The sequence below is a fragment of the Morone saxatilis genome, unplaced genomic scaffold (genome assembly GCF_004916995.1).
Source record: "Morone saxatilis isolate NCDOM2014 unplaced genomic scaffold, NCSU_SB_2.0 Contig3, whole genome shotgun sequence".
NCBI lineage: Eukaryota > Metazoa > Chordata > Actinopteri > Moronidae > Morone > Morone saxatilis.
The window spans coordinates 20,923,935-20,950,654 of record NW_023339873.1 but is presented as its reverse complement, the minus strand read 5'-3'; the positions used below and the strand labels follow the sequence as shown (position 1 = coordinate 20,950,654).

The window sequence follows — 26,720 nt, the reverse complement described above, 5'->3', positions numbered from 1 at the left end:
CCACTTCCCACGGTACAAAAATGAAGTTAAAATATTCAGGATACGGCTGCTGCAATTTTTGGGAGCCAGAGTCAGCCACAGTATTCAAGACCTTCCCATATAACTCATCTTTAATAGACTCGGTCATGAGCAGGGCTCAACTGTCCATTGTGAGGTAAAATCTTCCAATAAAACCAAACTTAGAAAAATGATCACTACATACATCAGTGTGATAAGATCTAAAATGCTAGAAACCTTCTTGATGTGTGCTTAGAATGGTACTAATGTTATAAATCAGTAATGAGGACAGACTTGTGTCACTATTGGATTTTTTTTAAATGTTAGCATTTTGTTGTTTCTTTGCTGAGCTGCAGATTAAGTTATTGTTATTTGATGACCTACATGCCTCTGCTGTATGTTGTTTTCTCATCATATCAAATTGAATTTGTGATCGGTGATATAACCTTGTTTTCTTGAGATCACAAAGTAGTTTGACAGACACTGGTATTCTAGTGATTCTTTCATTATGACTTTGTCATGGCGAGATTGTGAAATGTTTGTATTCCATTATCAGAAAAAAAGAAAAACATCAGCTACGTGCATGCATCCTCCAGCCTTCACTAATATTGTTAAGAGCTATGCTTGTGCATGTACAGTATTTGTGTGTCTCTGCTTATGCAGCAAATAACAATACCTATGATGGCCAAGACCTAAAACGATAGTTAGTGCTGGTTTTGAGAATGTAGCATTGCAACATTTCAGCATTGACACAACCTTTATCCAGAGTCCATCTTTCTTGATGGCTCAGTGACCGTGTTTACCAGCTGTCTTTAAAAGAATTAGATAAGGTGACAGCAAAGGTCAGCTAAGATCAGCCAGCCAACTCAGCTTTCCTAATAATGTTTTTGTCACATCTTTACCAGTATTAGATCAGACCTCCTGTAAAAGAAAACTTTTACCCCTGGAAATGTTTAAAGACTGACGTCAGTTGCCATTGTGTGTCAAAGACATGAACATTCCTTGTTAAAATCTCATAAATTGTGCACTTACTACAGTAGAGCTTTTGTCTGTTGTGCTACAAAAAGAAGGTTCAAACAGGTTGGAGCTGGTTTGTGCCTGCACGTTGACAGTGTGCTGGGGAGAAAGATTTCACCCAACTTTCAGGTTAGCGGTTTTTCCCAGAGGCTGTTTTGGGTGATTCTTAGGTAGAAGTTAACCTCTCATAGTGAGCTGTCACTGTTTTGCAGCTGACTCCTGACCCTCAGACACATATGCTTGCAGACAACTCTTTTGAAATACAGCCCAAAGGTAGTGTCAGGGTCGAAGGTCACAGAGTGCATCGGTCACTTTTTCCCTCCACAGCAAACTTTTATTAATTTAATAGTCACTGGCCTCCAACTCGCAAAATCTCATATCCTGATATAAGCCATTTTACATGCCTGATGATATATTACCATATAGCTCATTTTCTGTAAATACCATTCATAAATAGTGTAAATAAAACCACATGGAAATCTTATTACATATTGAATTACATACTCATCAAATAAAACCAACATACTCATGTTTGATTATTATTATACCATATTATACCTATATAATTAATAGTTTTTTGTGAAAATTACATTTGCGATGCAAACATTATGATTATCACAATTGCAATATCTCTCAAAATAATTACAACCATTTTTTTTACCATATCGTGCAGCCCAAGTAAAAATGAATTAAATTTGGGTGAGCAACAGGTGAGAGCAAAAATGTAGTAGTAAAAATATGAATGTGTGTGTAGCATGGGTCATGGCTAGGGTCTCGGGTCTTATATTAACAGGTCGAGTCAGGTTCTGATTTGACTTGGAGATAATTGCGTGTAATGGGTCGGTTCCGGTTCTGTGCTCTGCAGGTGTGGGCGGGCGCGGGTTTGCAAAACTAGACCCTTGCAGGACTCTGCAATCCGATATCAGTATGTCTACAATAGGCCAATATTGGCTGATAATATGGGCTGACCGATTATATATCAGCCTGCCTCTACTTTTATTTGACTTTAAAGTTCAAGTGCTTACAGGGCAGTGCTGCGGGATCATGGGCAAACCCCTTGTAAAACATAACATGGGGAGGTTGTCTTTGCACAAAGACCCTTCAAACCTATGTGAAAGGAAAATGTCTGGTTAGTCTGGCTGCAAAAAAATAAAGAGTTTTCACTAACAATATCTGTATTAGACAGCAACTAGTAACTCTAGACACATTTGTGATGTGCCAAAACTACCAAGTGAACACATGACACAGCCTGATACTGTAGGGCACATCCATCTACTGTTGCACTGGTGCCATGGCAGTCATCGTGTGAAATCCCACGCAGACTACATATCAGTTCACATGCTGAAGGCAACCACAGCAGGACTGTAACTCTTTATGCAGCTGCTTTAATCCAGCGTAGGAGTCGTGGATGCATGTGCCTTTTACCCTATTCAGCTACATGTCTCAGCATGATCCGACTCTGCTGTTCTTTCTATACCCACACGGCCATATTTTATTCCAAAACACTTCATGCATGTTCTTTGGAGGATTTTGAGAGCCATTTCAGGAAAAAAGGAAATCCAGATAGACAGGATGAAGCATGTGCATCATAAAGTCAATTACATGTATGATATAATGTAAGCCTACTGATATCATAGTGATAGAGATAGAGTGTAGAGATAGGGGCTGCTAGGTGGAGGGAGGCCCTATTATGCACTATTCTGTTTACTATAATGCTCATAAATCTGTCGTATCTGTTAATGTTAAATCACCTATTGTGTTTTGCCTTGCTTCACCAATAGACAAGTTAATGAAATAATTAAAAGGGGCATACTGTTTATCAAAATAAAGCACTAACCTCAAGAATCTGATTTAAATCAACATTATTAGATATATTTGTTCCCTGGCATGAACAAGACTGCCATACACTGTTCATATCTTTATGAGGTCAACTTAATATCATGATGAGCTTTTAATAGCTTCAGCAAAGTGCACAATGATGATAATCAGATCACGTGATCAGCCTGTTTTGTCGAGTGGAGACCTGAAGCTACAGAGGATCATATCAGGTGAGGCGTGGTCGATTCATTCCACAGCTCAGCCTGCACAAAGAATGTAAATATGGTAGACTGCCTACACTCCAGCCCTCTTGATCTACTCTTCTAACTCTATCCTTTTTGTTTGAAAGCACAGACGGATCCAATGTCCACATACTGTACATTTGATTATATAACATGACTTCACAAAGTAGATTACTGTGTCTGTTTTAACATCAAACAACTGCTGTCAGAGTGATGGGTATTTTCCTCAGTCAATGCAACAGTCAGTCACCAACTTCAAAGTCCCATTTTAACAGAAACAAATGCCACAAAACAGTAATTCATGTTAACTGAATTGTCTTTCTGCCAACTTTACTGGAAAACCAATCTAGTGCTGCCCCCTTGTGGGGAAAACCCAACAGTGTCTTATTTCCTGGTGATTGTTGTTGGGGGACACGGTGTTGCTAATGGGAACTACTGTATAAGTACTGCCACAGGTGCTCCCAATATGATGTTATATTGCCAGTATGTCTATTTTTTTTACTTTCTAGGGATTTCACTGGTCTCCTGTGTCTTTGTTATTGTTGCTTATTCCACCGTCAGGACTACAGAATATAAAAACATTTTAATGTCAACATGTGTACTGAAGGCGTTGATTACTATAGGGTTCTCTTGGCCCCACAAAATGATACAGTATATGAAGAAATGGTATGTAAACAATGAAAAAAGTAAAAACTTAATTTAAAAATAAAAGATTTGCCAGCAACTGTCATATTCCATTTCAGAACAAAATATTTTAAAATAGTGTATATAAACCGAAATAAAATACTAAAAGTTGTTCAAAGAGATATTTCTCAAATGTCATATTGAAACAAGTGAGAAACAAAATCTGACAAACTGTGGAGAGTTGTGGGTTATTAGTTGTTACTCATAAGGTTATAACTGTTAAGAAGGCTACACAGTTAATAGGGCTCCCTCTCCATACATGCTACACAGCTTGCCCTGAACCTAGCACTGCTGACTGACATTTGGATAGGTTGCACTTAATCACATTTTAGTGTGCTTTGTGCAGAATGAAGCCATGATTATTGTTGTATGATAGTACTATCTTGTTGACACAGTCCAGTATTGCTTAAAGTGTAAATTTAGCACATGTATTGTTTATTCAGTTGGAGGAGGAATGCTGTCTTACATTCTGTCGTTGTATTCGGCTGCTCAGAGGACTCTTTGCTTCCAGACTGGGTGTGATTTGTTTGCAGCCAACTAACTTCAGCTGCAGAAAAAAAGCCACTGCTCTTGAAATAGACGCACCTCCTCATGCCTCACATGTGTTCTAGAATCCTTGACGGCTCTCTAATTGCTCAGCGTGCACGGTTTGCCACTAAGGAGTGAATGTTGTCTGTCAAGTGTCATATTGTCCGTCTCCTCTGTGTGTGTTTCCAACTCCAACCGTCACTGCAGTTAAGAATTATTAGAGGTGCCAGTTCACCTTAAAGCTGCAGTAGGTAATGTTGTGTCCACTTTCACTACATCCTGACAGTAGTACATGGGACAGATAACCTGTGAAGGAATCAGGTTCCTCTGGCTTCTTCTAGTGCTCCTAATGTCATTTACAAAAATCCACCGGGCTGGAACGTAAACAACCAATCAGAGCCGAGAAAGATAGAAAGACGCTTTGGGTTGCAAGCCTAAAGATAGTTGAGTTTCATTCCCAGGATCCCAAAGACCAAGTTATTTTTTATAGAGGTTACTGCAGCCATCACTGCAGCTTTAAGTTTTAAAGCAGCAATACTTGTATACTGTATATATAAGTTACCCACTGCAGCTTTAAGAACACTAACGTGGTTTATGGTATTTATATGTTTATTGCTCATGAGGAACATTATGTGTACACTGACTGGGGACAGCCCATGATCCTATATGTAACCTTTAGAACCAGACCAACACAGCTTCTTATTTTCACAAAAAAAACCTACATTTGCTATTAAAAACCAGTACATGTTCAAAGAGATATCTCTGAAAACTGGCTTCAAGAGTTCGATGACTACACAGCACAGTACAGTAAACACATAGAGCACTCTATATTGTGAGGAGAAACAAAAGCCCAATGACATAACATCCTCTCTGTCCCCCCCCTCCTCTCTTTTTCTCTCTGTTTCCTGCCTCTCTCCACCAGGAGCTACGACCAGATGAGTGTTTCCACAGAGTGCAGTTTCCGGACTGAATCGGACTGGGACCCTTATTCTGAGTCCTCCTCCATGATCAGCTTTGACATGACTCAGCCTTACAACCCAACTTCACCCTCCAAATTCTCCAAGGTTTGTTTTATTGACTTATTTTTTACATTTTGCATCAGCGTCAGGCTGGAAAGATAGTAGCAGATAATAGAAAGATGTTACTGATTAGTGTGTGTGTGTTGGTGTGTGCGCATGTGTGTGCATTTACAGTATTGTACAGTATCTGCAGTATTATACCTGTTTGTACAGCAACTGTAAAGACTGACTTTTTTTCAATTAGCTTCATGTTTTAGTAGTTCTGTTTTAGTTGTCTATCTGAATAGTAATATTGTTTTTGCTATATTAATAATATACCCAGTAAAATCCACATTGACAGCCAATAATTCTTCCTCAGGCCCATGCCCATCATCTCACTTTCAGACATACATTTAAAATGGTTACAACAGTAACAGAAGCAAAATAAATGAGCATTGTTGCTGGTACATAATAAATATATTTGTATTACGCTTGGAGTTTTTCTACCTTTGTCTACTTGTTTCTACTTACCTTGTTGTCCTTCTGTTCTTAGCCATTATGTCTATTCCTGTGTAAATAAATACATTTAGAGCAACAGAAGAACTGGAGTGAGTAGAATTTGCCAAACAATTATTCAAGTACGTTTTAAATTTTAGATTTAAAGTACCCGAACTTTACTGGAGTATTAGCATGCTAAATTATACTTCAACTCCAGTACATTTCAGAGGCAGTATTGTGCTTTTTACTTTACTACATTAATTCGACAGCTGTAGTAACGCGTTATTGACAAAGATTTTGAATACATATGATGAGCTGGAATGTGATGCACTGTTACACAATAAAAATAAAAAAAAATAGTAGTTTAAATTGAAATTTTAAATCAACGAGTTGTAGTAGTAGTGTTCTTTCGATGAGTGAAGATTTTGTGCGAGGCTGTTTATTATGCTGTTGCTAGCTATTCTATTAAATAATTCAATTAGCATTAAATAATTTGATTAGCAAGAAAAAAGAACTTTACTTTATACCTTCACTACAGTTAGTGTGTCCATAAGTGTAACTGGGTCACAAGTGGAAGAAGGTGTGGCAGCATACAGTATAGAGGTATGCTTTGTGTACCTGTACAGTCCAAAGTGAATAATATATGTAGGACACAGCTACAGTAAGAATGGTACGTGCTTTATGTGGCTGATTTTCCATCAGTATCTCAGGCAGGTTCCAAGTTTACTCAAGGATATGACCATGTTTAGTTTTCCTTTCCAGGTTCTGACATCACCAATTTCAGATCGTTTTCTCTCATTTCTGACTGTAGGGGACAGTAAATGCTCACAGAAGGATTAGACTGTAGGGGCTATAAACGTGTGCTTCCCCTTTTAAGATACACATGCTGGTAATCCTATGGGATCTCATTGTCCTTAGGCTATTTTCCATACACTCAAACTTGTCAAACCTGCTCTCAGGAATATTTGTGTCAGTTGATGTTGTTAAGAATATGATGCCCGAGTATGTTCCCACCTTTATTAAACGTTTTCAAGTATACTAGTATGTCATATTTAGTGTATAACAATAAGAAAGATTTATCAATGTTTGAGATTTATAGTCGAAAAAAACTTGTTCTGTTTCCACTTCAACATGTGGTGAAGGATCCAGTGCCCTGTCAGTATTTAACTGTAATTAAGATCAACATCATTATTCCTGTGTGTGTTCCTTATCATTATCTGCTGCTGAGATCAGAGAATAAAACAGAGCTTTGGCTGACAGATAAGGAAGTTGGCCATAATGCACAGAGATATGGTACAATATCTCCACCTACTTGATATTTGTCATTGCTATGAGTAAATAAAAGGGGAATGCTTATTGGAGAGCTGGAGGGATGACAGGTAGCCATTCAAGGCTTAAACACACACTGACCTAAGGATACTTAATTTATGCTCTTTTAAAACTGACTTCAACAAGGAGGATTTTGAATGAGTGGAAACAGCCTGGAGGTACGGTATCACTGCTTTGACTACATTTTAAAGCAGCAACAACACTTGATCCGAGCGAGGCTATTCAGCAAGGTTTCTGTGTTTCATTCTATTCAGACATGAAGTGGGAAAACCTGGCGTCTTCAGACTCTTTACTGTTTGCTCTGTTAAATTACGTGAATGTTTGACAACACTGGAGAGTGTGTCGAAACAGGTTTTTATCTCAGGAAACTTCCTGTTCAGAAAGTACTCGGGAAATATTCACATTAAACTCTCCGAGCAGTTAAGATAAACGTAGATTGCACATGTATTTACTTACTCATGCAGCACTAGGTCGTGGCACCTTTGGCCCATTTATCCTATAGTTCCTATCTAAATGATAGATTTAATGAGTCGTAACTCATACAACCTGAATTCATCTTAAATAAAGGCACAGCAGATAACAGTTGTCCCATTGATTAGCCGAGCTTTAGAATGAGGAAGGGTGGGGTTTTCTATTGCAGGTCTATCCACACCCTTTCAGTTTCAGTGGATTGTGAATTCTTTTTACTTGTTTGCCATGTGAACCATCTTTCACAATCATTTTCTTTTGCACTATAGCTGTGATGCAAATGGCCATGCCCTCAAGTCAGACACTGGGACACTAAACTGTAGACAAACACAGTCGTTGCAGCCAGTACTGCTTGTCTGCTCATAAGGGAGGACTGACTTTTATTTTCTATGTAGTCCGCTAAAGAAGTAGGACACTGGCTTTAACTTTATAAACACCTTTAACTACCTAGTGTAAGGATCGTTCTAGGGATCATTATGTCTCTACTTATGTATTTTACTTCTTCCATCTGCTACTTTTGCAATTTAAGCATTAATTAGACACAGAACTCAAAAGGAATAGACACCAGGAAAGTCGAAATGGTAGGTAACTGTTGCTTTTTACACTATGATCTGGAACTGTTGTTTGTTCACTGCGGTTCATGCTTCTTGCCCTAACATGTGCTCTTTGTACTATGACTAGAGTTAGTCAAGTTTTGTAAGGTGTGTTTTATGTTGGCATGGTGTTTCTGCTTTCTATCTTCTTGGCTGTGACCCTGTTAATAAGTGCCATGGCAACACTAAAATGTGGTGTATAACTGACCTCCACCTAGCTACCAACAGCTGGAGGTCACTACAGCATGTTAAATAATGATATAGGTCTCAGCAAGGTTGGTAATATTTACTAAAACTGAAACTGAATAAAAATATAAACAAACTGAAATTAAATAAAAATATACCAGGAATGTCTTTAGTTTTAGTCCTTGTCAGTATACCCCCATATTGTAAATTAAAACATTTAAATGGATACTGACACATAAAAAAACAATAAAACTAAACTGAAACAAGCAAACCCTGTCTGGGTTGAAAACAAAAATCTAAAATGAAACAAAAATAAAAACTAATGGAAAACACAAAGCTATAATAACTCTAGTTCTCATGATTTTTAGGCTTCTTGGACCTGGGCCAGTCTTCGACTTATTTTACTGTTTATGTACAGTTGGTAGCTGTGATAACTTAAGTGACCCTTGAGCTAAGCATCAAAGAAGTGTTATATTTGTCTGGTTAGTCATTAGTCATCCCACTGCAGTCTGATTGTTTTACCACACCGCATGTTGTTATTTGCACCAGGGTGTCTGCATTGAACCTCTACAGCTTGGTTTAGTTTGGGCTGTCTACAGATTTTAATAGACCCTCTAACTTGTAACTCTTTTAATAGGCATTGGAAATGTTGGGTCCTTGAATTGGGCCTGAAAAGCCTTTGAATTTGATATTTAAGAAGGTGTGGGGAACTGTGGACAATATAAACAAGATCAAGGATGACTTTTTATGAACACACAATACTGATAAAAGAAAGAAAAGACACCAGACAAGACATCGTTTGTATATACATAGTATATTGATTGATTAGTTTTAGTGATTAGTAATGATTATGCTTTCATCCAGGCCCGGTAGATTCTTGTAAATACCATTAGGAACACCTGTAGGAGCCAGAGGAACCTGATTTTTCTCTCATGTTCTACTGTCAGGATATAGTAAAAGTTTCAGCAAATACGACTAAAAGTTATTTTCATGAACGTTACTTACTGCTGCTTTAAGTTGTAAGTTTCAAACTTAAATCTAATATTCTTTTGCAGTCATTTTCCCCCATAATATATTTAGCAATAGGCAAAACCAAAAAATATTACTAAAAATAAGAGATGTTTTTTGCCATGTTGTCTCAAACCTTTTGATGTCTCTAGTAGATTATATTTAGCTTCCGAATCGGTGTGATAACATGGTGCATCTGTATTTTCCATGCATATTCTTTTCAGAAACTGAAATGTTGTTTTCCATTGCTGAACTCATACATCCAAATCTTGTACAATTTCTATTTGACATTTGCTTTTTATTTGAATTGTTAGTTCATAGTTTTTCCAAAGATATTGAGTGGGTGCAGGTAATTTATGGACTTGATTTTATCTGCAGCTCCTCAAAGGAAATTTATAGTGAATTTGTATTTTTCTTTGTTCTCTCTTAGCTTTCAGCTGCATTATCTGTTGAAGAGCACACCTTTTTAGTTTTCATTTTGTGTTTTCTTTCCTGAGTGTGCCAGCTGCTCTCGCCACCTCAGTATTTATCTTTCTGTCGGCTTCTTGTCTGTCCTCTTTCAGAATTCAGAGGAGAAGAAGGGAGTGTTTGATCGCCTCAGCAACTTCTTCAACTCCAAGAGAAAGAAGAGCAGTAGTAGGCGGCATTCAGAAGCCTCCAGCGATGCAAGTTGCCCAACATCCCCCTTGTCTCCACGTTTACCCCAGTCTCAACAGGAGGATGGGCTAAAGACTCCCACTCCTTCTCGAAAAGACAGTGAGCTAACGAGTCCTCAATATGCAGAGAGCAGTACAGGAGCACCTGACACGCTCAGCCAAAGCTCCAGTCCCAGCGCTTCAAGCATGACTTCTCTAATGACCAATGATGCAGACGTCCCGTTCGCAGACAGTAACAGCAGTGGCCGAAGCAGTGTGAGGGAGGTACGCAGGGTCAGCACAGCCAGCGGAGAAAGTAATTCTGGCAATGTGACTCCCACCACTGCGGACCTTGCTGCCACCGTTTGTCTAAGTGCTGATCTGAACTCAGAATTAAGTTTTGCAGAGTCAGTGGCGGAGGAAGTAAGCAGGAGGCTGCATGTCAGTTTGGAAGAAAGTACCCAGAAGACTACAGAGGGCTCAAGGGAGGATAATGCAGTTAACCAGACAGCACTGTCGACATTTAAAATCCCCCTTTCTGTGGCAGCTGAGGGTCCAAAGTCACCTAATTTAACCTCTATAAGCTTAGCTTCAAAGAAAGCATCAGTGAAAATTGGAGAGAAGGGACACAGCACTACTCTAAGAGGAATAACTTTAGGCTCTCAGTCGTCCACCTCACACCTCATCAGGACTCGACAGGAAGATGGAGACTCGCCAGTCATATCAAGGGAAAACTCAGGAGCCAAGAGGAGGGGTCAGATATTCTCTTGGGACTCTGTAACCGCAGGATGTAGCCCCTCATCAGAGAAAGAGCAAGTACCCAGAGGTGATTCTCCTGTCCAATTCCACAAAGCCATATGGGTGGAAACACACCTGGGAGAGGAGGAGGAAGGGGAGTGGGAGGGGGGGAAAGAGAAGGATGTAATGAAAGAAGGGGAGGAGGGCTTCAGAGCAGACTCGCCTCCCGTGCTGGCTATACCTGTCACAGTAATTCCTGAGGACAACCCAGTCACTCAGGGAGCTGCAGACAACACTTCTACCCCCTCAGAGACTCTGCCGTCCAGTGGCAGCTTGCCAGAATCAGCCCTCTCCTTGGCACCGACTGCACTGGAGTCCCAAACAAACGTACCGCAGCCAGAGGAGCCCGACACTGCCACACAGTCAAGGAAACGCAGATCAAGAGAGCTTCGTGTTACACGCAAGACTGTGAATCTGCCCTCGAAGCACAAGGTTTTTGCCCAGAAGGTGTATGTAAGCCCGGAGCCAAGTTTGGATGGGAACGAACCAGCCGGAGAGGAGAACAGCAGAGATTCAACTTCAAAGACTACAGACACGACAGAAGTAAAAGCGTGAGTATCTGCCCATTTAAATTTTCTGTGGTTACTGTTTAATAGTCCCTTTGATCCTGGGAGAAACAGGAAGCAGGGAGGCTAGAGAGAGCTAAGCTTGCATGCAACCTGAGCTCTGAGTTCCCATGCGCCATTGTACCAGAGGAGAACAATACTGGCTAAACCCACGCTGAAATATTCATCTACAGTACATTTAATAATACAAAAACAGTGACATTTTTCTATAAAGTACTGTAGATGATGCTTAAAATTCCTCAAAGGTATTTGTTACTTACTAAACAATAAATGTAGTAATAATGAAGTCAGGATTATTTTTCCTTTTGTCAAGTTTCATTTGAAATGAAGGTCACCTTTATTGTGTTTACCTATGGTGTATATTCACTACCTGAATAAGTTAGTCATTACAAGACCACCTGTACTCTTTTGTTTGATTTTACGGTTACATGGTTACACTTAGACAAATGCCTATAGATAAAAGGCATGGAATATGTATAGATGCTTCTCTCAAAAGAGGGAAGAATGATCTAGTAGTACCCTATGATTTACTGTGCACTCTAGGCTATGGATGGCCATTTGGCCATACCTAAAAAAAATACCTGAAACTTGTTATGATTTATAGTTTGAGAACTACTGCAGGGGATTCTTTTACAAGAACTGAAGTAAAATACTTTGCTGTTTTACAGGGGGTTATGTGCCAGCCATGGAATAGTTTGGCTCATAACCCCCCCCAGAACTACAGCTTTTTAAGGTTTTTGTACAGATTAAACAAATAAGATGTAATGTGTTAATTAGTGAGCATTAGAGGTGCTTGTACGCAGATTTTGTTAACTTTGGGCAGAGCCATGCTAGATGTTTCCCCTTGTTTCCCGTCTCTATGCTAAGCTACGTTAACCAGCTGCTGGCTCCAGCCACATATTTTCTTCTCAGCCGTAGATACTTCATCATTCCAAGAGGACAAGAAAATGAAATGTAGTATCTATCGTTCCTTGTTTAAAGACTCATAGGTATGTGGTTATTAAGTTTTCTGTTCCTCTCCCTTCAGACTGCCAAGCCTCCAAGACAAAAATGTGGAACTCAAGGAATCTGACCTTGGGCCAATTCCAGCAACAGATGGGACTACAAACGCTGACACAAATACTCCTGAAGCAGTAGTTAAAGACAAAACAGACTCTGAGGCCTCTGACTTTGATGATACCTCTGCAACCTTGGACATGTACAGAGCAAAGTCACAAGCAGTGGGGTCTGGGATAAAAGGCACTAACGAGGCTTCATCCTCTAAACGAGGGCTTAAATCAGTAGCAGAAAGTCGGCATACAGCAGCAAGTGGAGCAAAGACCCCATCCTCAGCAGCTGGCAGCAAGGCCAAAAATGTGACAACAAAAGATAAGCCCTCCACAGAGAGTGTAAAAGAGGGAACTTCCAGTGATGTTCCATCACAGAGGGAGCATAGCAGTGGTAAAACAGTTTCTATGTTACCAGCAGTAAAAGACCAAAGCCCCTGTGGTCCCTCAACAGGTTCAAAGTCTAAAATCCCCAAAAGGTCAACATCAGATGCTGATGTGAAATCACCAGTAACACCAGATAAAACATCAGTGACTGATGCCTCAGGGTCAGTGGTGAATTCCAAACTGCAGAAACAACCCAGAACCAAAGAATCTTTGAAATCTCCCATTACTACAACCAAAACTGGCAGGAAACCAAGTTTTGAAGAAGCCAAGGGAGGGAAAGCTCTGTCAGGAGACATTTCTCCCACAAAAACCACACATAAGGCAGGAACAAAGCATATTAAAGAAAAGTCAGATGAGGACAGTGGCTCTTTAAATCTGGTAAATGGTGTGGAGAAAGACCACGTGGAGAATAGTGATAAAACAGGACCCCGAACTGACAGGGAGAGTCTGGATGTCAAAAAACAAGAGAAAAACCATGTGGAGAATAATCCCTCCTTGGAATCAAATAGTCGGTTGCCCATTTCATCTCCGACAAGAAAGAGGAACAATGAAGTAACTGAAACAAGTGGCACTAACTATAAAAAAAGAACATCCAGTCAGACAGACTCAGACAGACCCAAGGCAGCCCAGAAGCAGAATCCAGAGCAGCAAGAAGTAACTCCTAGCGAGAGACCTGGTAGTGAGACACCACCCCCACTCCCTGAAAGTCCCAAGAAAGGTAAGACGGCACAATCACAACATGTAGCCTACTGTATGCTGGATATTTAATCAGGCAGTTCCAGCACTGGACCCTGTCATTATAACAAAATCCTTGGATGCCTCTGTTGAATGAAAGAAAAATTTTGTGGACACAGTTCATTTTGAGGTTTAAATATTCATGTGTTGAAGAAATAGTTTGACATTCTTGGAAATTAGCTTATTAGCTTTTTTTATTGATTTAATATACTTTTGTTTTTGTATGGATTGAACGAATGAGATATAACATGTTAATTAGTAGAGCTGCCCCCGAACAACGACAATACTAACTAGAAAATCTGTAATAATTCTGAATCTGTCAGAGCATTCAGCAAGGAGACTGAATGTTTTGTTGATTTATTTCAACACAGTATAACTTCACACAAATCTTGTTGTTCAAAAGACAAGAATAAATAACTTCAGAAAAACAAATACTCACAGACTTATCAACACGATGGATTATGTATACTTACAAATGAATCAAAATCTTCATTCAAATGAATGAAGATTTTGTTGCCTTTGGACTCTTTTCCCTTTTTCTGTCTTTATGCTAAGCTAAGCTAACCAGCTTCTGGCTCCAGCTTCATATTTACAGCACAGATATAGGAGTGTCATCAATCTTCTACTCAAACTCTTGACAATAAATCAAATATGCGTTATAAGGAAATCTTTGGTCATTTGAGATTGTTTGGATTTTTTGTATTAAAACTGGGCGTGTGTGTGTGTCCCACAGGAAGCATGCTGTCAACAAGACTATCCAAATCCCTCTCTAAAAGAAGCACTAGTCATAAAGAGAGTGACACGTGTGTCTCTCCACCTCCCACCAAGCAAGAGAAAACTGTCTCATCAAGGCTCTCCAAACAAAGCGACAACATCAAACACCACAAAAGTTCAGCAAAGGATTCAGCTGATCCACCATCATCTGTTAGCAAGCTTCCTACAAGAGGTCAGAGAAGCTCCAACAAAGTAAAATCTGGAACAAATTCAGCACCTGAGAATTTTGCAAGCACATCTGTATCTGTACAGGAGGACTCAAATCAGAACACTAACATAGAGACAACTGTCAAAGAATCTGAGAGTGCCATAGCAGATCAGGTGAAGGACAGTGCCAGTGGAGACAGATTGAAATTCAAGTCACTGTCTACAGAGGAAGAAGGTTACATAATAAAAATCACAGTGAATCAGGCCAGTACTACTGAAATCAAAGTGAAAGGAAAAGAGAAAAAGGAATTAGAGGAGCGCATAACCAGTCCTACAACTGAAGAGCTTTCAAAAATCCAGCCAATTCAAAACAACAATGCAATTATTACAGAAGCCACTCAAGCTAATGTTACACTAGTCACAGGCCCAGGAACTGAGGTATTGCCTAGTGAGGTTGTCAAGGAAAGTCCATCTCAGTCGCCAGTTACTGATAGCGAGGGAGGACAGTGTGAGTCTCCACCTGAAAATATATCTCACATCCAACGTGACAACACCCCACAGAAACAGGAAACACCGTTATCACCAAAACCTTGTCCAAAAGAAGTAAAAGGGAAAGACATTGTAGAGGCAACCCAGCTAATAAGTAATATAAAACTAGATTTAATTCAGGAGACAGGCCTTAAAGAGCCAATTTCAGCAGTGTTGGCTCAGGACACAATACCAGCTCAAAAGGATGTAAGTGATATGTCAGCCAAACCTGTTTTGGTCAACAGCATTCACTGTGAGATAATGACTGACTCTGAGCAGGAAGAAGTTATACCTAGTAGTGTTTCCCTTGAAAAAACAAATGAGGTCACTTCTAACAAAGATGTTGAGCCAAAAGATGTACTTTCAGGCACTGTTTCAGTTGATGCTAACCTGACCAGTAAAGAGCAGCAAAAGGATCAAACCACAGATAACATTCTTGAAAATAATAGATTGCCCACAGTCAGCAGACATTCAGTAAAAGATTCTGAGGTAGAGGAGAAAAGTAAAGAGGGTGTTGGCAGGAAACCAGTAGAGTCTTTGGACATTCAAACAGAGACTGTGACTGTTTGTGAATTGCCCAAGAATGTTAAAAATCAGCCGGACAAAGAGCCTCTTTTACTGGGAGCAGAATTTGAAAGGCAGGAGAAAGACTCAAAACCAAATGAAAGGCTGGATGACGCAGCAATGGAAAGCACTGACTCACAGAACAGTTGCAAAAATGAGCTCAAGGGTATAACTATCGAGGATGAAGCAGCGAAAGACATTAAAGAGCCAGAGAAACCAACACATCTATCATCAGAGGAAAAATGTTTACAGCCTGACCCAGATGAACAACCACACACGGTAGTTACAAATGCTCTAGCAGAGAAGGAGACAGAGACAAAGCAAGCACAAAATGCACTCCATGAAAATACTACCAGTGTCATCGATACAAAACAGGAATGTGGGATACTCTTAAAAGAAAATGCAGAACGTTTCAATAAGGAAATGGATCCGAAGATGAAGGTATCAACAGTAAAAAATGAACAGGAACCCAAAGTACTTCTAACCAAAGATGAGGAGGTCAGGAATAATAAATCAGATCAGGAGGACAAACACACTGACGTAAAGGAGACTCCAGAACCTAAAGCCATAAGCACTACAGCTCAAATTGCTGAAGGCACTAAAGAAGCGAGTGAAACAAGGGAATTTGGTAAGAATTTACCAAATAAAATTACAAATGAGACTGCTGACACTAAAGTTAGTAGCCAAGAGGACCAGACCACCTTGATTGCTAAAGACCAAGAAGAAGACATTAAAAAAACTGATGAAAATGTTTCTACATCAGCAGAATCCAAATGTCCAAAATCTAACATAGAACAGCAACCTGAGACAGAAAAGGCTTCAGAGAAGACAAAAGAAAGCCAAGTTTTACAAATGGATACAACTCAAGAACTAAGTGAAATCCAGAGTGCTGAAGGTACTAAAGAAGAGACTGAAACAAAAGATTCATCAATAAAGAGTTTGGAGAATGAGACTGCAATTACGATTGCTAAGAGTGAAATTAGTATCCAGGAAGACCAGAAATCCATAATTGTTAGAGACCATGATGAGGACATTACAAAACCAGAGAAAACTAAATCAATTAAATCCAAATGTCCAAATGCCAACCTAAAACAGGAACCAAAGACTGTAACGAAAGAATCTCCAAAGACTAAAGAAGATACCAAAACTGAAAAATCAACAGTTTTCACAACTGAACAAGCAACTAGTAAGACTCATAAGAAACAGGAAAAGAAAAATATCATTAAAAAGGATGTAAATAAAGTGACAAAGCAGGAGGATCAGCAGATGAAACCATCAAAGATAGATACCAAGCAAGACTCAAAACCAATTTTTGGAGACGATGCATCTAGCTCCCAAAAAAGTGGTGGAGATCAAAAAGACAAGCCCACTGTTGTTTCAGATAAAGTACTTAATAGTACTGATGCCGAGAAGACTGATGAAGACAAAGATGAGGAGGTCAGGAATCATGAATCAAATCAGGAGGACAAACACACAGAAGTTGTAAAAGAACTTAAAGCCGTAAGCACTATAGCTCAAGGTGCTGAAGGCACAAAAGAAGAGAGTGGAACAAAGGAATTTGGTAAAAAATTACCAAATGAAATTTCAAATGAGACCGCTGACACTGAAATCAGTAGCCACAACGACCAGACGGCCTTAATTGCTAGAGCCCAAGACAAGGACATTGAAAAAACCGAGGAACATTCTTCTACATCAGCAGAATCCAAATGTCCAAATGCTGACCTCGAACAGCAACCTGAGTCTAAAAAAGCAACGGAGAAGACAACAGAAAGACAAATGGATACAGCTCAAGAACTAAGTGAAACCCAGCATGCTGAAGGTAGTAAAGAAGAGACTGAAACAAAGGCCTCACCAGTAAAGCGTTTGGTGAATGAGACTGCAATTATAACTGCTAACAGTGAAGTTAGTATCCAGCAAGACCAGAAGTCCATAATTGTTGTCCAAGATAAAGACAGTACAAAACCAGAGAAAAACAAATCAACACAATCCAATAGTCCAAATGCTGCTAACATAGAACAGGAACCAAAGACTATAACAAAAGAATCTCTAAAGATGAAAGAAGATACCAAAATACATGAAAAGTCAAGTCTTTTCACAACTGAACAAGAAGCTAGTAAGACTGATACGAAACAGGAACAGAACAACCTCATTAAAGAGAGTGTAAATAAAGTGACAAAGCAGGAAGATCAGCAGCTGAAGCCATCAAAGATAGATGCCAAGCAAGAGTCAGCAGAACCACTTTTTGTAAAGGATGCATCTAACCAAAAAAGTGGTGGAAAACAAAAGGATAAGCCCAGTGTTGTTCCAGATAAAGTACTTAATAGTACTGATGCTGAGAAGAATGATGAAAAAACAAAAACAGATAGCACTTTAAAACAGGAACTGCAGACTTTAAAGGAAGAGAAATCCATGAACCTCAGTGATCAACAAAAGCCTTCAAAGCCAACACTCAATGGCAGTTCGTCTCTTTCTGCTACAGTGAAACCACCCAGTCCATCTCTAAGTCTCCAGCTAAAGAAGGAATCTCCATCTAGCTGGTTAGATGTGGAATATCATCAAAAACATAAGAAGGAACCTAAGAGAAGACTAGATGCCTCAGCCAGTGAGGACGAATCTCTTGAGTCTGATGACTTTGATGATTTTATCAGGAGCATTAAGGAGGGCAGCATTCCTTTCTCACTACCTCCAAAGAGGCACGTCCGTAAAAAGTCCCCGTCCCCACCTTTTGCCATGCCGGCCATTAAGGAGGACCATTTCGAGAGAACGTTTGATCCAGAGCAGTTCCAGTTCGGCTTAAGGAAAAATGGCAAAAGTTTTAGGGATCCTTCCCCAGCTATGGTGATTAAACAAAAAGCAGCTAATAGGGAAGGACGGACCCTGGAAAAACGTGCACAAGATAATGCCATGCACACAGCTAGAGACCAAATGAAATCGCTTGATGAGGTGGAAGGAAAAGTTGGAGTCAAAGAGGGGGCAAATATTGATGCAGGAAAAGAAGAGCAACAAAACAATGGAGAACAGCCTGGAAAGCTGACGTCACGACTTGAAAGGATGTCCATCCTCTCGAGCTTGCTGAGTTCTCCTCGGTCCTCCAGGAAGACCAAAGAGGAAGCTACTTCTGCCTCAAATAACACACATTCATCTAACCAACAACAGGACCTGCCCTTGCTTGGGAAGCAGGGAGTTGTTGATTCACCTCTGCCTGGCACTGAAGCAGATAAGGAGGGTGCGAAAGGTGTAGATCAAGGCTCACTTGTGGGTGGTGGTATAGGTACAGTCAGTGAGTCAGCACTCAGCCCCTCCTCTTCTCCTCCTCCTATGCCCTCATTCTCGGAGATAAAGCTGCCTGATCATTTAGAGAAATACCTCAAGAAGAACAAAAGAGAATCTGAGGCCTCCCAGGGCTCTACACAGACAACTAAAACTATACTGAATCCTAAGGGGAGTACTGTGATGGACCAGACCTCAAAAGCAGGAGCACCTAATGTGGATGTGGGCCTGAAGGGCCCTGCAGGACTGCCTCCAACCAGCAACTACAGCCAGCAGACTTCTCGAAATGGGCATTCTACTTCTAAGACTAAGGTAGGAATGTTAATATTTTATTTGGAGAGCTTCAATAATTGTGGAATCAGTTCATTTCTTTTCTTACTTCTTACTAAATATTAGGCTAACAGTTTTAAGTAAGAATTAACCGCCTAAATCCTGAATGGGTTTTGACCTGCTAAGCTTTTACACAATGCATTGATATTTCCTAGTTATGATGATGTGTCTTAGGATGTTTCATATCCTGTATCCTTTTGTTTTATTGTGCCATTGCGAAACCATGAATCATTTGCAAGTGAGAACAGGAGAGACTAGGAGCGTGTCCTCAGTGTGGAATTTTGCACAACTCTTGGCCAAGATCAGCCAAAGCTCGACACAATAAGATATTTGCATCAACATGCAAATAAGGCAGAACTATGCAAAAAACCTGTTTGTTTTTAGATTAACAGTGCGGATGTAATACTTGCTCCACGACAATGTTTATTTCTCTCCCTTTAGACCTTCGGCATTGAAAGACAATTATTTTGGTTTCTTTTAATCAAAATGTCTACCTCAATGAATCTCAAACAGGGGTACTTGTACCCCAGGGGCTACTTCATCAGTTGCTGGAGGATATGTGGAAAGATTGTAGAGTAGCTCAATTAATTTGACAAAACTTCAATTTGATAAAAAAAAAAAAAAATCCACATATTGAGTGAACTGCAACACCTGAACACTATATGCTATATGCAACATGAACAGAGGGGTCTAAACAGTTAGCGTAATGGATAAAGGTCGTAGTGAAAAAGCTAAAATAATAACAGTTGAAATAATTAGCTAAAAATAATGGATAAACAGTTCAAATAGTTCACTAAAAGTAGACGTTTGAAATAGTTAGCAAAAGTAAACTGTAAAAATAGTTAGCTAAAAGTAAACGGTTAAAATAGTTAGCTAAAAGTCATCGGTGTTGCAAAGTACTCAGTTTTAGTAAAAAAAACTGGGAGAAAGTCCTCAGTCTCTTCCGAGCAAAGGGTTTAGAGACTGGGGTCTTTTTCCAAAGCCATGTTCAAGTTTATAATCCAAATAATCAATTTTCTTTCAGATACCTGCAGTAAGAGGGTTCCACAAGAGGCCCGGCAAGGTACAGTTACATGTTATTTACTTGAATTTTTGATAATTGTTTGTCTCAATAATACATTGTTGGCTTCTATATATTTTTCTTTAATTTTTCTTCCTAATCCAGATCATCATACATGAACATGCTCAGTTTGGAGGGCAAGCGTTTGAACTCTACTGTGATTTAGAGGACACCACCACATTGAAGCTGTCCCCGATCATCTCAGTCAGAGTTATCAGAGGATGGTAAGGGTCTTTGTGCTGGTCTAAAGTCCCTGCAGCTTTAAAATCATAAGTGTAATTCACTAAAACCATAGAGGGTGAGAACTTCTTTGTTTCTCTTAGTTCCTTATAGGCATGTATCTAATAGAGCTGTCCATGGAGCTTTTTAATTATCCATTAAATAAGTCCATGGACGGAGCCAGCCATCCATAAACTAACAATGATTCGAAATATCTCCTGTTATTGATGATATAACTTTCTTTTTCTTTAGCTGGCTCCTCTATGAAAAACCTGGCTTCCAGGGTCGTATCATTGCCCTTGAAGAAGGTCCTACGGAGCAGATAGTGAATATGTGGGCAGAAGAGGGAACTCCAACAACATTAGACCAGATGGGTCAGCCTGTACCAACAGCACCTATGGTCATAGGTTCTATCCGATTGGCAGTAAGGGTAAGTACTGAGGCAGTCGAGGGTTGATTTATTTATCGGTCTATCATACTGATGTTTTTGTAGGACTGCTTATGTTTAAATAGCATTAACTGTTGCTAAGTTTCTGGTTTCTTTTGTTAAATGAAAAAAAAACGGTTTTGTAGAATTGTTGATTGAATTATAATACTCAAAGTAAAGTGTCAAAAAAAATATTGTACCCTTTGTAAACATTAATTTTAAGTGAAAAAAAAAAGTCACATATTTTCATCTTGTGTTTCACAGGACTATAGCATACCCCGAATTGACCTGTTTGCAGAGGTGAATGGGTTGGGGAGGATGTCCTCTTGCTGTGACGACACTGTAGAGATTGGCTCCTATGGGATCCCACAGACCACCGGCTCCATTAAGGTCCATTCTGGAGTGTAAGTTCAGCTGACGCTTCTGCCAAAGGCCCTTTCGTGTCACTCATTTAAAGTAGCAGGGAATGTATTCAAATGGGGATGTTACACTATGGAAACATATTTCAGGTTCATTGTTGGTGGCAGCTCTGCTACTAACTAGCAGTTTTAAAGTGAACTTTCTGGAGATTGTATGGGAAAGAGTGTGTGTGCAGCATCTGTTTTCTGTCTACGAAGGAATGCATGCTGCAGGCTAGAGCTTGTGGTTGAGATAGTTTGAACTGCTGCTGATTATTGATGGTTAACACATTTTTCAGCTGCCTCATGCATCATTTTGACTGGTGGGGTTGTAAAAATTCATAATCTGTTACCTGTCATTTTAATTAAAATGTTTTAATGATAATGAGACATATAGGCTATTTAATAGCATTCAGTTGACAACACCATTTACTATACAGAACTTACAGATTGCATTTCTAAAAGCGTGGAGAGAAAGAATAAACCGAGTAGTCCTGTGAGGAAGTCAATAAATGATCACACTCTGTCATGTGCCATAATTGTGACCTCACCTTTCCTTCCTCCCCTTATTTTTCTCACTCTCTCTCCCATGCTGTCTGTGTGTGTGTAGCTGGCTGGTGTACGCTGATCCAGGGTTCGGAGGTTTTGTAGCAGTGCTGGATGAGGGGGAGTATCCCTGCCCAGATGCCTGGGGTTTCCCTGAGCCCTTCATAGGGTCTCTCAGACCCCTCCGAATGGTACAGTACATGAAACATGGATGTATGTTTGCACTATACTGTAATATTGTCAGTTGTCTTGGTCTGACCGATGTGTGTCTCTTCATTACAGGGAGCAATCAGGGTGGAGCATCCTAATGACTTCAAGGTGGGTTCTGAATTATGTTCTATTTGTTGCTGTTTGGCAGCACACAGTGGCTGAAATGTCAGCACAGTCTTGTATGTTACATTTGTTAACTAGCCCTTAGAGGCTTCCTTTAGAGGCAAAGGATGGTTGAGAAAGGAATCTTAGTTGTGGATATCCAGCATGTACCTTGAATTATAAAGGCGTGTCTGACTGATAGATTTATTGTGTTCATGGCCTGGCTCTAATTCACATGGGGTTGGGAAAAATGCACTTTGTTTATGCATAAGAATTGCTAAGGCTGAGAATTTGAAGTACACCTAAAATAATTTATAGATTAAAAAAAACTTAAGAGTCATACCATCAAATATTACAAATTAGAAATCATTGTGTAAAAGTCTCAAGTGTTACAGTTGTAAAGATTTGTTGTCACTTCCTCTTCAACATTTTGGTTGATGGTGGGGAGCTGATTTTTGCTTTTAACTAAAAAGCAAGCTGAAGCATTAATTTTACATCATATTCAAAACTTACCACAGGCAAACATAACAACTCTACTGATAATCAATCCATCACTTCAGTCATTTTTCAACAAAGAAAATACTCTCTGGCTTTTCTGCTTTTTTGTGTCATATATGGACATATTTGGACTCACTGGTTGGACAGAACAAGCTAATTTAAGACATCACTGAGGCCTTGCAAAAACTGGAAATTATATTTTTTCACTATTTTGTAGCACTTTACAGACTAAACAGTTAATTGATTTATTGAGAAAATCGTTTGTTGCAGCCCTAGGCAGAACCATGTTACAACTTGTAACCACCAACTCATTACAAGTTGTAACAAATGGACTGTGAGATTCCAAGGTAGTTGTGTCTGTAGTTTTATGTTATTCCAGTAAATTACCCGAAATACATTGTTCATTTTTATGATTTAGAAATTGGTACCAAATAGCGCATTTCGACCAAAATGTTCCAGGAACTCTGGAACCACTGGAACTAAACCAGGAACTAAGACCATTTAGAGCATGCCGGTCTGTACTGACTGAAGGACTGTGAAGATCAGGCAAATAAGTTGCACATGATGATGAGTCATCCTGTTGTTCTTTGTATTTACTGCTGCATGACTGATATTTTGAGTTGAATGTGGAGAGAGAATGAAAACTCTGGAGCACTCGTCTCCACAGTAGATAGTCTGTTAAGGTTTAGACGGACATGTAAACCATTTAAAATGACATTTCTCTTGTTGACTGGCGTTGTTCTCTCATTGACAGACAAATGTGAAATATGTCAGGATATATATTGTATGCTGTCATTTGTGTAATGAATGGCATTCTACCATAGGCCTGTGTTTACAACTAAGGCTCACCTTCAACTCCTTCCTCTCTCATACAGGCCTTAGTGTTTGAGAAGCCCAACTTTGATGGAGAGTGCATAGAGGTCGACAGCCACGTGTACAACTTGCAAGAAGAACCAGACGAGGAAAAACCAGGAAAACCGGACAAAAACAAGAAGACATTGTCTGCAGTGGGCTCTATAAAGATACTTGGTGGTCTGTAAGTATCTGTTTGAGTTCATAGATGCAGGGGTTGATCAGTTGGACAGGCAGCCAACCATTTCATCTTCTTAAATCAAAAGATTTCAGAGGACATTTTTCCTGGTGGTTATGGCAAGAAATTATGAATTTTTAGTAATATTTCTTTGTTTTGTCCTGTAGCTGGGTGGGTTATCAAGAGGCAGACTTTGAAGGCCAGCAGTACATTCTGGAGGAGGGGGAGTATCCTCACTGCAGTGACTGGGGAGGGTCTGAGGACGGTCTCCTGTCACTCCGGCCTGTAGACACAGTAAGTATCATCAGCCATATTACTGACACATTGAAGTGCTAATCTGCAAGATTTCATGTTTGATCTTGTTTCCATCTCTGGCACTGATTGCTGCGCTGTTTGTGCGCCCCACCTTTCACAGTTCACAGGTCATTTAAACAACAACAACAACAACCCACTGATTCTTAATCAGCTGGAGACACAAAACACTTGAAATGAGATGACTTTCTTTTAACTTTCAAATAACTTCACTGTGTTATTATCTTCCCAAAGGATTTCCTGTCCCCCCATGTTAAACTGTTCAGTGAGCAGCACTTCAATGAGCTGGGGCTCAGCATGGACTTGTTGGGTCCCGTCGTCAACATGGAGGACGTCGGCTACGGTGTAAAAACTCAGTCTGTCAACGTCATGAGTGGAGTGTAAGTCAAACAGTTTCTGTTAAAAAAAAAAATACAAGAGATAACTCACAAAGTTAGAATGCATTAGGAAGGAAGGAAACATTTAGTTGTCCACACCCTTACAGTGTTTATAAGGGTGTGTGCTGCTCACCTTTCAGACATGACTAAGTGTTCTGTCACTGTACACACAAACACACACATATGTACGCACACACACACACACACACACACACATGCACATACAGCCCTAGAGGATACAAATTATGAATAATATAGTGTGATGGATCATTTGGGTTAGGTTTCATCTCTTGAGGGCAAGGATTTATACTGATGTTATGAATAAAGAGTCATTAGTTAATATTGAAGGTATCCATTACCAGCTGCTTTTAGAAGTTTCAGCAAAGAAAATGAGGCCTTGATCTAACCACAGTACGTACTGTACAGTTTGTGAAATTATAGTAAAGTACCTAATGGTTTCAAAATGAAAGTTTCACAACAGAATACATTTTACAAGTCAGTGATTTATCTTAAATAAAACAAGGCACATGTTTTTTTAGTGAAGAGGATTCTGTCATTCAGCCAGCTGCACGTTTGAGCTGTTAACCTTTATCAACACCGTTGTGTAACGTCCCACTGTTTGCTTTACATCTGCCTCGCCTGCTGGATCATTTTACAACCTTTTACAAGCATGGGCCTCCTCTTTTTATAATGATGGCAAACAGTTCAATACAGTGATTTAACCAGAGAGCCAATCATATCACAGGGTCGTTTTAAAGAAGAGTTTTTCCAGTGATGAACACCTGGAAATGGATTAAAATAAAAAAAATATCCTGGAAATAATCTATTTTGCCCTGTAAAATTTGTATTGTATTTTAGCCCTTCACCTACACCTAAGATCACCCACGTATTTTGTTTGAAAACCATGAACTTGTAGAAATCTTTAAGGCGTCGAATCTGTTTTTTCTGGAGCTGCGAGCAGAATTTAGAATGCTTGTTGTTGTGGTTAATAAATATGTGCACAGCACTGTTAACTGTACACGCAACAAACACTGTCTACATCTTCTTCTAATAGGCCACTGTGCTATATTTTAAAGAAAACTCCTGAAAAGGTCCTGGAAAATGATTTTGTAAAAAGAGTGGGAACCCTGATATCAGTAAAGCCAGGGTTCTTAAGGTGTGCTGTGATCATGACGAGACAGCTTTACCTGGACCTGTCTCTAATAAATGACTTCTGATGAATGTTGTTTTTGTGTTCCTTACAGTTGGGTGGGCTTTGAGAAGCCTGGGTTCAGCGGAGAGCTCTACATCTTGGAGAAAGGCCTGTATGCAAGCCCAGAAGACTGGGGAGCCCTGAACTTCAAGATCTCATCCATACAGCCCGTCTTCCACGTAAGAAATGATTTATAGCATCAGTTAAAAACAGGATGGGACTTGAAAACTTGAAATGGTGTCTGCCACTGTGATTGTTTGTGATGCTCATTCCTCCTTCCTTTCTGTTCTATAGGACACACTGATGGGGACAACAAAATTCAAGGTATCATCCCTCCATTCAAGGCTTTATATAAAACCCTCCTGCTGGTGTGTTCTGACTGAGTCACTGAGCTCTGTTTGGATGTTTCAGGTGCAGCTGTACTCTGAGCCAGACTTCCAGGGAAGGCTGGTATCTCTGGAGGACAGCACAGAAGCTCTGGATGAGGACTTCACACCCAGGTCCTGCAAGGTGCTGGCTGGCAGGTAGGCACAACAGAAACAGCACCAAACACTGCCTGTTGGAGCTGTCAGTGAGTTCAGACATGCTTTTGCCAGATAAAAACCTCTTTTTTAGTTCATGTTTTAATTTCACATGCATCTCTGAGTCTTTTGTCTTAATACGGCCTTTTAGACAGTGGTGGAACGTAATTACACATATTTACTTATATGTACTTAAGTACAAATTTGAGCTACTTGTACTTTAGTAGTATTTTACTTTTAGTAAGTATTTTCTTTTCACGCTACTTTCTACTTCTACTCCACTACATCATATTGTGTTCACACAAAACATGAAGAGTTTATAAATTACCCAACAGTTTATACAAGCACACCAGAAATGATTAATTGACAATTAATAGAATTTGAAATGTCAATTTGCTGCTTTTCCTTTTATTTCCTTTTAATTATTTTTTATGTATTTGTAATAATCTTATGGTTTGGACTGTTGGTTGGATAAAACAAACATTGTGAATGTACGGCTTTGGCATTGAGCGGCTGTGGCTCAGAGGAATAGCGGGTTGTCCCCTAATCAGAAGATTGTGGGTTCAATCCCCGGCTCCTCCTGCCACATGGCAAAGTATCCTTGAGCAAGATACTGAACCCTATGGACTTTGCCATCGCTGTGTGAATGTGTGTGAAAGGGTGAATGTGGCTGTAATGTAAA

The 26,720-nt window shown here is 39.7% G+C and overlaps 1 protein-coding gene across 1 annotated transcript in view; it reads left to right on the top strand.

Annotated features, from left to right (window-relative positions):
* The window catches only part of crybg1a (crystallin beta-gamma domain containing 1a), a 46,974-nt gene that overhangs the window by 16,348 nt on the left and 3,906 nt on the right, over positions 1 to 26,720 (top strand). The window contains exons 2-17 of the mRNA XM_035674004.1: positions 5,209 to 5,350; positions 9,930 to 11,350; positions 12,393 to 13,516; positions 14,267 to 19,128; positions 20,171 to 20,209; positions 20,312 to 20,430; positions 20,678 to 20,855; positions 21,117 to 21,256; positions 21,861 to 21,987; positions 22,079 to 22,114; positions 23,482 to 23,642; positions 23,804 to 23,930; positions 24,183 to 24,328; positions 25,570 to 25,696; positions 25,812 to 25,841; positions 25,929 to 26,041. Coding sequence (XP_035529897.1) covers positions 5,209 to 5,350; positions 9,930 to 11,350; positions 12,393 to 13,516; positions 14,267 to 19,128; positions 20,171 to 20,209; positions 20,312 to 20,430; positions 20,678 to 20,855; positions 21,117 to 21,256; positions 21,861 to 21,987; positions 22,079 to 22,114; positions 23,482 to 23,642; positions 23,804 to 23,930; positions 24,183 to 24,328; positions 25,570 to 25,696; positions 25,812 to 25,841; positions 25,929 to 26,041 — 8,892 coding nt within the window. The remainder of the gene's footprint in view (positions 1 to 5,208; positions 5,351 to 9,929; positions 11,351 to 12,392; positions 13,517 to 14,266; positions 19,129 to 20,170; positions 20,210 to 20,311; positions 20,431 to 20,677; positions 20,856 to 21,116; positions 21,257 to 21,860; positions 21,988 to 22,078; positions 22,115 to 23,481; positions 23,643 to 23,803; positions 23,931 to 24,182; positions 24,329 to 25,569; positions 25,697 to 25,811; positions 25,842 to 25,928; positions 26,042 to 26,720) is intronic.